The 14,691-nt window shown below is 40.9% G+C and overlaps 1 protein-coding gene across 1 annotated transcript; it reads right to left on the bottom strand.

Moving 5' to 3' along the window:
- Positions 1–834, bottom strand: LOC127112074 (transcription termination factor MTEF1, chloroplastic). Its single transcript, XM_051046264.1, has one exon. The coding sequence runs from the start codon at positions 775–777 to the stop codon at positions 16–18; it is 762 nt and encodes a 253-aa protein (XP_050902221.1). The 5' UTR covers positions 778–834; the 3' UTR covers positions 1–15.
- Positions 835–14,691: the final 13,857 nt, after the last annotated feature.

The raw sequence follows: 14,691 nt of genomic DNA, 5'->3' as shown, positions 1-14,691 counted from the left end.
CTTAAGATCTAGATATCATGTTACAATAAGCTTAAGATCACCATTCATCTCATTCAAGAAAAAATCAACTTTAGGAATCAAATTGTTATTTACACTAAGAGTCAACAACCCAGGAGACCTAACAATCATATTCGAAACCTCCACACGTGTGAACCCCAAACCCATCAAAAACTCAACTTTAGGCAAAAGGGTATCCTCAACACTCGAAACCAAAAGCAATGTGGTTTGGCACGTGAGAGAGTGAGGCCCAACAAACCCTAATTCCCTCAAAAAATAAAGTGCAGGTCTTAATCGAGTCTCTATGCAACTCACCAACAACCTAGGACACCGCAAGATTGATTTTTGAACATCATGGTAAGGAATGTTAACCTCGTTGAGAAGAAAATCGAGAAGGGGGTAAATGTCGTTGTGTGGTTCGCACGTGAGAAGTGAAGGAAGCATGTCGAGGATTCGACCCATTTCGCTTCTGTGTATGCCAATTGATGAAAGACATTGTTCAACCGATTTTAGGGTTCGTAGAGGACAAGTTCGGAGTGTAGGGTTTAGTTTGAAGGCTTTTTCTGGGTTTACTTTGAGTCTCAGGAGGTATAGAACTTTTTCCCGGAAGATTATGCCACGGTTTGGAGTGGTGATTATTGGTTGGTGAGAAAATTGAGCAATTGGTTTGAGGATTTGATGGGATAAGGTGTTTTTGGGATTGAAATTAGGGCTTATGAAGGGTTTGGGAATTGGGTTTTGGGAGAAGAAGAATTTGGGATATAGTTCAATTATCGCCATGTGGTTGAAGAAGACGATGTTGATGGCTCCTCCTATATTCGAGCAAATCAAAAACGACAATCGTTTTGTTTTTCTGAAATTATGTCGTTTATTGGGCTTGAATTGTTTAGTCCATTACAATAAGCTTGTTTTTGTCCAAGCTTTTCTTTAAAAAAAAGTATTTTTTTTAATTAAATATGTCGGAGATTCTAATAAATATACCATAATTTAATGAGATTAAAGGCAGTGCACTGTCAATGAAAACTTGTTTTACACCATCATCCAATAGAATTATAACATTCTGCCATGTCATACCAGTATTTAAAACTAAATGTGTGATTTGGCAGGATGCACGTCTCTCATTGGTTGACAGCGTAAAAATATTTTACACTGTCAGGGCATAGTCTTTTTTCTCTAATTTAATTATTTTTTTAATTATTTTTACGCTGACAGTGTAATCAAATATTCTATTCTATCACACCCCCACAGTCGAAGCGGGAGGTTCACGGACGCTTAGACTGGTCCGAAAATCATCAAAGAGAATGCGAGGAAGTCCTTTGGTGAAGATGTCTGCAATCTGATGTCTGGATGGGACATGAAGGACGCGAGCCTGACCACGCGCGACCTTTTCCCGAACAAAATGAATGTCCATCTCAATATGCTTAGTGCGCTGATGCTGCACAGGATTACCAGATAAATAGATGGCACTAACATTGTCACAATACACCAAAGTGGCCTGAGGAATAGGAAAATGGAGTTCTAGGAGAAGATTGCGAATCCAACACGATTCTGAGACAACATTGGCAACTCCCCTATATTCGGCTTCAGCACTAGAACGGGAGAGAGTAGGTTGTCTTTTTGAAGACCAAGAAATAAGGTTGTCCCCTAGAAAAACACAGTAACCAGATGTAGACCGTCTGGTGTCAGGACATCCACCCCAATCAGCGTCAGTGTAGGAGATCAATTTTGTAATAGGAGATGGTGATAAATGTAATCCAAAATGTAAGGTGCCCTGAACATAGCGCAAAATGCGCTTAAGAGCAAGCATGTGTTCCGTGCGAGGGGCGTGCATATGAAGACAAACTTGCTGAACAGCATATGATATGTCAGGTCGAGTGAAGGTGAGATATTGTAGGGCCCCTACAAGACTCCGATACATGGAAGGATCCTCATAAGAAGTGCCGGAGGAGGTGCTGAGTTTCTGTTTGGTGTCAACAGGAGTGGCTGACGGTTTACAAGACGCCATGCCAGCACGTGCAATGATATCTGAAGCATAAGTGCTTTGACTGAGAAACATACCTCCAGGATAACGAGATACTGCAATACCCAAAAAGTAACTCAGAGGACCCAGATCCTTCATTGCAAACTCAGATGCTAAGAGTGACATAATTGATTTGCAGAGGACCTGAGTGGAGGTAATGAGGATGATGTCATCTACATACAACAAAATGTAGGCGATGTCTGAACCTTGTCGATATATGAAGAGAGAGTGATCTGATGTGCTGTGACGAAAACCAATAGTGGCGACGTAGTCAGCAAAGCGTTGGTACCATGCCCTGGGCGCTTGCTTAAGACCATACAATGACTTCTTCAACCGACATACATAATCTGGATGACGGAGGTCGCGAAAACCCAATGGCTGATGCATGTAAACAGTCTCATGAAGATCACCATGTAAAAATGCATTCTGGACATCCAGTTGATGAATGGGCCATGATTTGGATAGAGCAATGCTGAGCACTGTTCGAATGGTAGCTGGTTTCACCACGGGGCTGAAAGTCTCATCACAATCCACACCTTCAATCTGTGACCTGCCATCACCTACAAGACGAGCCTTATAACGCTCAAAGGAGCCATCAGAATTCTTCTTATGTCTAAAAATCCACATACATCGAATAAGATTAGCATCACAAGGACGGGGAACTAAATCCCACGTTTTATTTCTAATAAGAGCATCAAATTCAGATTGCATTGCAGATTTCCAATTCGGGTCTGATAAGGCTAGTTTAGGATTTTTAGGTATGGGAGAGATGGTGTGGTCGGAGTGAGAGATTGATAAGTTAAATATTTTGCGGGGTTTAACAATGCCTTTCATGCTACGTGTGGTGATGGTTCGTGTAAGTGGAGGTGGATGTTGTTGAATTTGTGGTGATGTGGGGGAGTTTATTGGAGTTGGTGGGTTGGTCTGAGAGGTAGGAGATGATGATTGTTGGTTTATTGAGGGGAGTGGCTGGTCAATTTTGCTTGTGGGTGTTGATTGGTTATGTGCAATAGGTGGTGAAATTTGATTTTGCCACTGATGTATAAGGTAGGGGTGAAGGTCATCATCTAGGAATTGATAAGAGTGAGGTGAAGGGGAGTGTATCTTGGTGAAGGGAAATTGAGTTTCATCAAAGATAACATGCCTTGAAATTATTAATTTTCTATTAGACAAATCAAAACACTTGTAACCTCTATGATTCGGTGGATAACCCAAGAAGACACACGGAGTAGAGCGGGGTTGTAACTTATTGATGGTAGACGACGGGAATAATGGATAACATAGACAACCAAAGACTCGAAGGTGTGTGTATGTGGGATCACGACGATACAGAAGTTGTGTTGGTGACTGATTATGACGTGTTTTACAGGGAATAATATTTAACAAATAAGTTGCCATGAGGAGAGCATGATGCCAAAATGAGGGGGGACATAAGAATGAGCTAGCATAGTGCGTATCATATTATTAATGGTTCTTATTTTACGTTCCGCTTTCCCATTTTGTGAGGATGTGTGTGGACAAGAGAAACGAAAAATTAGACCATGATCTGTGCAATACTTTTGAAAGGGCTCATTATTATATTCACCTCCATTGTCACATTGAAATGTTTTGATTTTTTTTGAAAATTGAGTTTGAATGAGTTGAGTAAGTGACTTGAACGTTTCAAACACATGGGGTTTTCTGCTAATAGGAAAAGTCCACAAGAAGTTTGTAAAATCATCTAAGTATAATACATAATATTTATGACCAGCAGAGCTTAAAATTGGAGACGTCCATAAATCACTATGTAAAATATCAAAAGGCATCAAGGTCGTAGTTTGAGAATAAAAAAATGGCAATTTAACCTGTTTGCCTAAAACACAAGAGTCACAAACAACAGAAGAATTAAAAGGTTCACAACATATGAACTTATTTTTGCGAAGGGAATTTAAAACAGACACGCCAGGATGACCAAGACGACTATGCCAGAGACTGGAAGTGAGACCGGCAAAACTAGGAGAAGTGGTAACTGGATAAAGATCTCCACGACTGTCACATCTGAGAAGGGTGATCCCCGTCTGAAAGTCAGAGACAGTAAAACCAAAAGGGTCAAAGGAAACAGAAACATTGTTGTCAGTGGTGAGTCGTCTCACAGAAATTAAATTTTTAATAATTTTCGGGGCATGCAGGACATGTTTAAGGTGAAGTGGTTGGTGAGATGTGGTTATTTGTGTGTGTCTGGTGCCGTGAATTGGAATTTCATGGCCACTGCCAACAATAACTTTCTGATTTGAATTACTTATAGGAAAATAAGACGAGAGATTACCTTGTGATGCAGCTGTGTGAGATGTTGCGCCCGTATCCATGTACCACTGATTGTCAGGAGTGTGGAGTGACATTGTGTGAATTGCGGTCTCAATGTCTGTCGGTATCTGAGAGGAGGTAGAGGCTGCATACACCTGAGGACGTTGTCCTAGAATGCCTGGTTGCTTAGGAGGACCGGCAGGGCGTGCCCACTGAGAGGTGGGATATGGACACGGTGGCATAGCCCATGGTGGTGGAGTCCAACCCCATGGTTGCCAAGTTGGGTACTGTTGTTGCTGCTGCCAAGGAGGAGAGGACCATGATGGAGGAGTGTTGGGAGCTCCAGGCTGAGGACCACTGCGGTTATTGCGTCCCCCTCCGCGGCTCTGGTTGCCACGAGAACGAGAACGGTTGTTGGGGCGGCGGTTGCCACGCTGAGAGGTGTCTTCAATAGGTTTTGACTGAGTGGTGTGCATGGCAGCATGAGAGCCTGTGTTTGCCATCTTAGCCATACCGGCTTCTTCCAAAGTGAGCATTGAACGAGCCTGATAGAATGCAGGGAGAGGATTACTCTGGCGAATCAAGGTGGCAACACTACGGTAAGCTTCTGGGAGACCCGATATCAGCTGAAGGACAAGACGATGATTATTGACAGGGGAGCCGACATTTCTCAATTGATCAGAAAGCATCTTAAGACGCTGACAGTAAGCAGAGACATTTGGAAAATCCTCCATACGAGTGTTAGAAAACTCTTGCTCAAGAGTGACAGCTCGAGCATTTTGGTTGTCCTGAAAGATATCTTCTAAGCGATTCCAAGCTTCTACTGCAGTCGAGTTGGGTTCCAGGATAGTGGTCAGCAAATCAGTAGAAATGGTGGAATAAATCCACTGGAGAACGGTGGCATCAAGAGTGGTCCATTGTTCATGCTCGGCATCGGTAGGGGCTGGAGGTGCTTTTTCCGTAGATGGAACAATGTGATGCAAGACTCGATGTGAGCGAGCATGAATTCGGAAAAGCTCGGCCCATGTTCCATACTGATCTTTTTCCATCTCAAGAATAATAGGAATGTGGTTCCTAATGTTGGAGACAGCAAGAGCGGGATGAAAATCATGTTTTGAAACACCGGTGGCAGCGACGGACTGCTCGGAAACATCGGCTACAGTGGGAGTTTTCTGAGTATTGTGGTCGCTATTGCTGTTTTCGGAATCAGACATGACTGGTTCTTGTTTCACAGTAACAATTCACGAGTAGAATACAACAACAGTGGACAACACGGACGCGCAGAGGAGAGAAATCACGGCGTTGTGGTGTGCTATCGTCGGAACAGAGATGTGAAACCCAAAAGAAAGGAGATCTGAATTGCGAACAGAGGCGAAGAACCAGAACAATCCGCGGATTCGGCGGTGGTTTTCGTGCACGGTGGTGCGACGGCGGCGGCGCGAACAGAAAAGAGGATGTGTTCGGCGGCGGCGGTATGTAGAGGACGAAGGTCCGGTGGCGGCGGCGGCGGTTGTAAGAACAAAAATTGTTCTATAACAGATTCCTTGATTTTGATGATAACAAAGGATGAAACCAAAAATGGCACCCTAACAAAAAGTTTCTAAGTGTGCAGGGTTCTAAAGAAAGAAGGAAGAAATCTGATGATGTCATCAGATACAGAACTAGATCAGATACAAATTATCAAATGATCAGAAGCATCTGAAGTGGAAACACGTTCAAGAAAGTCTAACTCTGAGCAAAACAGCAAAGTATCAGAAGCATCTGAACAAGAAGTGAGCTCTAGAAGTTCTGACTCTGAACAATGCTATCTCTAAGCTCCAGAAGTTCTCAGCGCTATCTGAAGAAACTATCTGAACTCACAAGAGATCAACATCAGAAGCAAGACTCCAAGATTCTCAGATACACGAAGACTCTGATCATGGAATTGCTAATTATGAAAGAGTAACGTTGAAGTCAACTAAAGATTTGCAAAAGGATTTCCTAAAACAGAAAGAGACGTTAATCTCCAATTTCAATAAAGAAGATACTATATATGGTAAGTAGTCATTTCAAGGAGAGAAAGTTATCCTGCAGAAGCTATTTAAGTGATGGAGTAAATTCATTTTAATATCCATCAGTTTCAACTACTACCTCACTGATCTATATAAAGGACTGCAAATCAACTTTCAGCATACAACACAAGCAACACAACTAGCAGAAATTATACTGAAACATCAACGCACAAGAAAACCTTCTTGCTCTCTAAATCTTCACGAAGCTTTTGCTTATAACGTGAATCACCTTGTTCTTACTATTGTAATATTAGCTTATCTTAGAAGCACTTTAGATTACATAAATCTTTCTTCTATTGTTTGTTGATTTCCTCAAGTGACTCTGTGTAGTCTGTATACTTGAGAGAGCTAAGAGATTTTTTATCTTAGACGTTGTTTGTAATCTTTCAAGATTAGTGGATTAAGTCCTTGTTGAAGGCGAAATCACCTCGGCCGGGTGGACTGGAGTAGCTTTGTGTTATAAGCGAACCAGTATAAAATCCTTGTGTGATTTTCATTTTGAAAAGCGCTTATTTTTCCAAACAATTCAAACCCCCCCCTTTCTTGTTTTTCTCACCTTCAATTGGTATCAGAGCTCCGGCTCTGTTATTGATTTTCTAATCAAACACTTAACAGTGTAGAGAGATCCAGTAAGAGAAAAACTATGGCCCACTCAAATGAAAGAGATAGTTACAATGCTAAGCCTCCTGTTTTTGATGGAGAGAAGTTTGATTACTGGAAAGATAGAATTGAAAGTTTCTTTCTGGGTTATGATGCTGACCTCTGGGACATTGTCACAGATGGATACACACCTCCAGTCTTAGAAAATGGAGCTGAAGTTCCCAGAAATAAGATGTCAGAAGATCAGAAACGTGTCTTCAAAAATCACCACAAGGCCAGAACCATACTTCTCAACGCTATATCATACAACGAATATGAAAAGATCACCAACAGAGAAACAGCCAAAGATATACTTGACTCTCTGAAGATGACTCATGAAGGAAATTCCCAAGTCAAAGAGACAAAGGCTCTGGCGCTTATCCAGAAGTATGAAGCCTTCAAAATGGAAGATGACGAAGCTATAGAGGCTATGTTTTCTAGATTCCAAACTCTTATTGCAGGTCTCAAGGTGCTAGACAAAGGATACACAACTGCAGATCATGTTAAGAAGATAGTCAGAAGTCTGCCAAAGAAATGGAGACCTATGGTTACTGCTCTGAAGCTGTCAAAGGATCTGAACAATATCAGCCTTGAAGAACTTGTTAGTTCTCTCAGAAGCCATGAGATAGAACTAGAGGAGGATGAGCCTCAGAAAAAGAACAAGTCCGTAGCGCTAAAGTCCAGATCTGAAAGACGGAAACCTGACAGAACCAAAGCTCTCCAGGCAGAAACTGAAGATACTGACGATTCTGAACCAGAAGACTCTGATGATGAAGAAGAGTTGTCCCTACTAACCAGAAGAGTTAAGCAACTCTGGAAAAAGAGGAACAACAACTTCAGAAGACCAAGACCCAGAGGGGATCGATCAGAGTCAACTTCAAAAGGTAAAGCTAACAAAGATATTACCTGTTATGAATGTAAAGAAACAGGTCATTACAGAAATGAATGCCCTAAGCTAAAGAAAGACAACCCTAGAAAAGAAAGCTTCAAGAAAAACACCTTCAGGACAAAGAAAGGACTGATGGCTACCTGGGATGATAGTGAATCTGGATCATCAGAATCTGACTCTGATGAACAGGCCAACGTAGCTCTTATGGCTACCACATCCAGTAGCTCAGATGAAGAATCTGAAGAGGTATTCTCTGAACTTTCTCGATCTGATTTAGAATCATGCTTGTCAGAAACTCTTAGCTCATATCAGAAATTAAAACAAAAGTTTAAAAACATTAAAGGTTGTCTTAAAGCAAAATTTGAAGAATGTAGAGAGCTTGAGATAACAATTCTATCACGAGAAGATACAATCAAATCTTTAACGTTAGAAAGAGATGAAGCAAAAACAAAAAGCTCAGAATTAGAAGAAGCGTTATCTCAAGCACCACAAACTTCAAATAAAATAATTTATCAATATGAATAAGCCTTTCAAGAATTTCTGAAGAATGGGATAGATAGGAGTATTATGGCATCCATGATTTATGGAGTAAGTCGAAACAATAAAAAGGGAATTGGGTATGATCCTAAGGAAGATAAAACTTCTACCAGTGACCAGCTTAAATCTCCCTTTTCATATCATTACACACACACACAAGAACAAAAATTTAAAAATGCTAGAAAACCCAAAGTTATAAGAAACTCTGGGAAAACTAATCTAAAAGGACCCAAGAGATTCTGGGTACCAAAAGATAAGATTGTCTATGTTGCAGATATCCTATGCAGCAAAGTTCAGACACCAGTCATGGTACCTGGACTCTGGATGCTCGCGACACATGACGGGAAGAAAGTCTATGTTCCAAAGTCTGGAACTTAAAGACGCTGGATTTGTAGGCTTCGGAGGAGATTAGAAAGGAAGGATCAGAGGCTCCGGAACTATTGGTAATGGTACTCTTCCCTCTATATCTGATGTCCTTTACGTAGAAGGATTAATGCATAACTTGTTATCCATAAGTCAATTAAGTGATAACGGTTATGATGTAATCTTTAATCAAAAAACATGTAAAGCCATTAATCAGAACGATGGCTCTGTCCTTTTCACAGGCAAGAGGAAAAACAACATTTATAAAATTAATCTTTCTGATTTAAAAGAACAGAATGTTAAATGTCTGATGTCAGTTCATGAAGAGCAATGGGTATGGCATAGACGCTTGGGCCACATTAGCATGAGGAAACTTTCTCAGCTAACTAAACTCGAGTTAGTCAGAGGCCTACCTAAACTGAAGTTTTCTTCAGATGCTCTGTGTGAAGCATGTCAGAAAGGAAAATTTTCAAAAACATCCTTTAAAAAGAAAAATGTTGTTTCTACCTCTAAGCCTCTGGAACTTCTTCACATTGACTTATTTGGTCCTGTGAAAACAGCATCAGTTAATGGAAAGAAGTATGGACTAGTCATTGTTGATGATTACAGTTGCTGGACATGGGTAAAATTCCTAAAGCACAAGAGTGAGTCTCACTCTGTATTCACTAGTTTCTGCTCCAAAGTGCAAAATGAATTTGACTCTAAAATTATTAGAGTCAGAAGTGATCATGGTGGAGAATTTGAAAACAAAGATTTTGAGGAATTATTTGACTCTAATGGAATATCCCATGATTTCTCCTGCCCTAGAACTCCACAGCAAAATGGAGTTGTAGAGAGGAAGAATAGGACACTCCAAGAGATGGCTAGAACCATGATCAATGAAACTAATGTGGCAAAGCACTTTTGGGCAGAGGCTGTAAATACAGCGTGTTACATTCAGAATAGAATCTCTATAAGACCTATTCTGGAAAAGACTCCCTATGAACTGTGTAAAGGAAGAAAACCAAACATTTCATATTTTCATCCTTTTGGATGTTCTTGCTTTTATCTTAAACACTAAAGAACATCTGAACAAGTTCGATTCCAAAGCACAGAAAGGTATTATGTTAGGATACTCAGAACGCTCTAAAGGCTATAGAGTATACAACACAGAAACCAAAATTGTGGAAGAATCAATTCATGTCAGATTTGATGATAAGCTTGACCCTGAAAAGTCAAAGCTAATTGAAAAGTTTGCAGATTTAGAAATCACTCTTGTAGAATCTGATAAAAATCCAGAAGCAACTGTCATTCAGAACTCTGAAGAAATTAAATCCCCAGAAATTCCAAAGAAAGCTAAAAGTCGTATCAACGTATCTGAAGATTTGATTCTGGGAAACAAGGACGAACCTGTCAGAACTAGATCTACCTTCAGGACCTCTGAAGATACTCCTCTGGGACTAGTGTCTCTGATTGAGCCTATGTCCTGTGATGAAGCACTTCAAGATAACGATTGGGTTTCAGCCATGCAAGAAGAATTAGATCAATTCTCAAAGAATGATGTCTGGGATCTTGTTCCTAAACCCAGAGGCACTCATGTCATTGGAACCAGATGGGTTTTCAGAAACAAGCTGAATGAGAAAGGAGAAGTTGTCAGAAACAAAGCTCGACTGGTAGCTCAAGGTTATAGTCAACAAGAAGGTATTGACTATAATGAAACCTTTGCTCCAGTCGCGAGGTTAGAATCTATTCGTCTTCTTGTATCTTTTGCTATTAATCACTCTATCAAATTATATCAAATGGATGTCAAGAGTGCATTCCTTAATGGTTACATTTCAGAAGAAGTGTATGTCAATCAACCTCCAGGTTTTGAAAATTCAAACTTTCCAGAACATGTCTTTAAACTTAAAAAATCTTTATATGGACTTAAACAAGCTCCCAGAGCTTGGTATGAACGTTTAAGCAATTTTCTTTTGGAACAAAATTTTATCAGAGGGAAAGTTGACTCTACACTCTTCTGCAAGAACCTTGACAATGATCTTATGATATGCCAGATTTACGTTGATGATATTATTTTTGGTTCTGCTAATATCTTTGTTTTCCAAGAATTTTCTGAGTTAATGCAGGCAGAATTTGAAATGAGTTTAATGCAAGAACTAAAGTTCTTTCTGGGAATTCAAATTAATCAAACTTCAGAAGTCACGTACGTTCATCAAAGTAAATACATTAAAGATGTTCTGAAGAAGTTTGACATGACTGAATGCAACTCTGCAAAAACTCCCATGCACCCAACTTGCATTCTAGAAAAGGAAGAGGTAAGCAACAAGGTTTGTCAGAAGCTCTATCGAGGTATGATAGGCTCTCTTCTCTATCTGACTGCTACTCGTCCTGATATTCTCTTTAGTGTCTGTCTTTGTGCCAGATTCCAATCAGATCCTAGAGAATCTCATTTAACAACAGTTAAGAGAATTCTTAAGTATCTGAAAGGAACTCCTAACCTGGGCCTGATGTATGAGAAAACATCAGAGTATAGACTCTCGGGTTACTGTGATGCAGATTATGCAGGAGATAGAATAGAACGAAAAAGCACTTCTGGAAATTGCCAACTTCTGGGAAACAATCTGATATCCTGGGCTAGCAAAAGACAGTCAACAATCGCTCTATCAACTGCAGAAGCAGAATACATCTCAGCATCACTGTGCACAACTCAGATGCTCTGGATGAAGCATCAGTTAGAAGATCTGCAAATCTTTGAGAGTAACATTCATATCTTTTGTGATAACACTGCTGCTATTTGTCTAAGTAAGAATCCCATTCTACATTCCAGAGCCAAACACATTGAAATAAAACATCATTTTATTAGAGACTATGTTCAGAAAGGGATAGTAACATTGAAGTTCATTGATACAGATCATCAATGGGCAGATATCTTTACTAAGCCTCTAGCTGAAGATAGATTTCTTTTTATCTTAGAAAATCTGAACATTCAAAATTGTCCTGAATGAATTGTGCCTCTGAGAATGTAAAATGTGACTCTGATGTAAACAAATGTACTTCTGCCTCTGACTCTGATACTTCTACCAAGTTAAGGAGATATCTGAGTTAGAAATCTCCAGGAACCAATCCTTTGGTATTCCTGAAGATCAGATACATCAACACGTGGAGCACTTAGCGTCTAAACCCTAGAACTTCTAGACAGCTGTCAATAGAAATTCAAAGGACAGACGTTTGAAATCTCCTTGAGCAGTGTGCGTACTATTGGGATTAGACATTCATTAATTAGCTGTAATCATTTCTCCCCCAAGCGTGCTAACTTGTTTCGTGTGCTAACGCTGAATGATGTGTCGTTTTGCATGTGTTTTACTTAGAGTATTTAAACACTTTTCTCACTTTTCACACTTATCACTCTCACTCACTCTCAAACCCTCTCTAAAACCCTAAACCTCTCTGAAGCATTTCTGCAATCTTCATCTTCTTCTTCACCATGGACGCTCAACAACAAGAAGTGTTTAACTTTTCTCAACAAATGGAATCAAGTTCAACTGCTCAAACTTCAAGCATTCCAACTCCAACGGTTACAGGCGTCTCTATCACCCCTGTTTACCAAGAACCCCATATTCTTGACCGTGAACCCCATATAAACCTTGCAACCCCTTTTGAAGGACTAGACGTGTTGTGTGAAACGCTAGTAGATTTCGACAACTTGAAGAGAAATGACGTTGATCTTACTGAACAACTGCATAAACAAGGTTGGGGAAACTACTTCGATAGGCTCTATGGTCCTGTTTACCCACTTCTCATCAAGGAGTTCTGGAGATTTGCAGATGCTGATGATCATTTCATCGTTTCTTTTGTTTTGGGGGTAAAGATTGTAATCACTAAAGAATCAATTGCCTCCTTACTGAACATGGAGAGAGATGGAGGAAAAAGGATTTACAACATCCCTCCTAGGTCAAAGCGCATTACTGAGGTAATCAATCCAACCATTTTCAAACCCAACGCTGAAGGAAATCCTTCAAAGAACAAAGAGCTGCATCAGAACCTCAGAGTGTGGCTGAAGATCATTCTGGGAACTATTCACCATCGCCCAGCATCAAACTCTTCTGACTACATCAATGCAGATCAGAAGTGCATTCTGTATTGCATTCAGAAGGGTGTGAAGATCTGCCTTCCTGCGCTTCTCTTCAGATACCTCAGAGACTCTGTGAGGGAAACCAGAAACAATATGAAGCCCAGATCCTACATCCCTTTGGGAAGGCTCATATCTGATGTTTTCATTGAGAATGGATTGGTGGATCATCTGGAGAAGAACAAGCTGATGCAAGATCTGGCAATAGACACTGGGAAGCCTCTGAATGCCAGAAATCTCAAGAGTATGGGAATTCTGAAGAAAATTCAAGTCAGACCCACTATGGATACCTCCTGGGATGCTTTGAAAGATCAGAGGAAGTTGCCCCATGGTCTTGCCAGGTTCTTCAAGAATGAACCCAGAGATGCTGTTGTTATCTATCTTCAGCGTCTGCTGGATGATGGTGTTGACATATCTGACTTCAGCCTTGACGATTGTCTGGATTCAGAAGAAGACTTCGTCAGATACAAGAGAGGTCTCTCTAAGAAGAAGATAGCTTCACAGGCAAAGAAGGCCAGACTTGGAGAATCTTCTGGAAGCAGATCTCCAGCTCCTCTGAATATCTCTACTGGTACGTCTGTTCCTCCTGTTACCTCTAATCCTCTGATGGCTTCTTCTAATCCTCTCCCTTCACCGCCTATTTTTACAACCTCTGAAATCCCACCTTCAACCACCAGAACCTCCCAACCTTCACCAGTTTTAAATATCGCCAGTACATTCATACCTCCTTCTAAACCTGAACAAACCCACCAAAGCACTTCCTCTTCATCATCCTCAGAACCAGAATCACCCCCATATGCTTCTATCTCCTCTGACCAAGAATACTCTGACCCTGATTCCCCAACCATAGCCAAAAAATTTGCTCATAAACTTGCTTCACAACAACAAACACAAACACAATCTGAAGCAACTTCACCTCCACCAGAACAAACAACCAACATTACTTCTGAAACTCAACCCTCTGACCTCCACACCTATGATATCACCCCACCAAACATCTCCGCTGCACCAGAATCAGAAACTGAACCTTTAGACTTAAACCCTTTTTACGCTTCACCCCAAAGATCTGAACCTCAACCAGAAGCAGAATCTGAACCTCAACCTGAAGCAGAATCTGAACCTCTCACATTAAATCTCAGCCCTCCAAACAGCCCTCCAAACTCTCCACCTCATACCTCTGAACCTGAACTTTCTACACCTACCCTTGAGGAAGCCATCATGCAGGTCGCAGAGGCTTCAGTACAAAAGGTCAAGTCTCTGACCACTAACTCTGAAGTCAGTGATGATCCTAAATCTGTAAGGACACACTGGAACAGAGTCATTAGCTGGATGACCTCTGAGTCTTTTAGACTGAAGAACATCTCTGAACAAGTCAGAAATGGCTACATCAGAGATGCTGAGGCAAGACTCCAGGAGAGACTTGCCAGAGAGGCTGAAGCCAGAAGGCTAGAGGAAGAGAGAATTGCGCGAGAAGCAGAAGAAGCTAGAAGGTTGGAAGAAGAAGAAAAAACTCGTCAAGCTGAAATCCTAAGGGAAAAGGAAGCTGAAGCTAAGGCTCTGGCGGATGCAGAAGCACAAGCTGCTGCAGAAGCTGAAGCACATCAGGCTCTGACTCAGGGGGAGTCTTCTTCTGTTATCCCTATGGTTCTTCAGACTCTGAAAGAACTTAAACAAGATCAGAATGAACTCCGGGCCAGAATGGACAAGCAAGATACTGTCAACGACAACATCCAGAACATGCTTGCTCAGTTGCTTCAGAGAATGCCTCCGCCTCCGAACCCTTAGGCACTTAGGATTTTGTTGC

Source organism: Lathyrus oleraceus, unplaced genomic scaffold (assembly GCF_024323335.1).
Source record: "Lathyrus oleraceus cultivar Zhongwan6 unplaced genomic scaffold, CAAS_Psat_ZW6_1.0 chrUn0035, whole genome shotgun sequence".
In the NCBI taxonomy this organism is placed as follows: domain Eukaryota; kingdom Viridiplantae; phylum Streptophyta; class Magnoliopsida; order Fabales; family Fabaceae; genus Lathyrus; species Lathyrus oleraceus.
The sequence above is the reverse complement of the archived record's forward strand: the minus strand, read 5'-3'. Positions and strand labels throughout refer to the sequence as shown.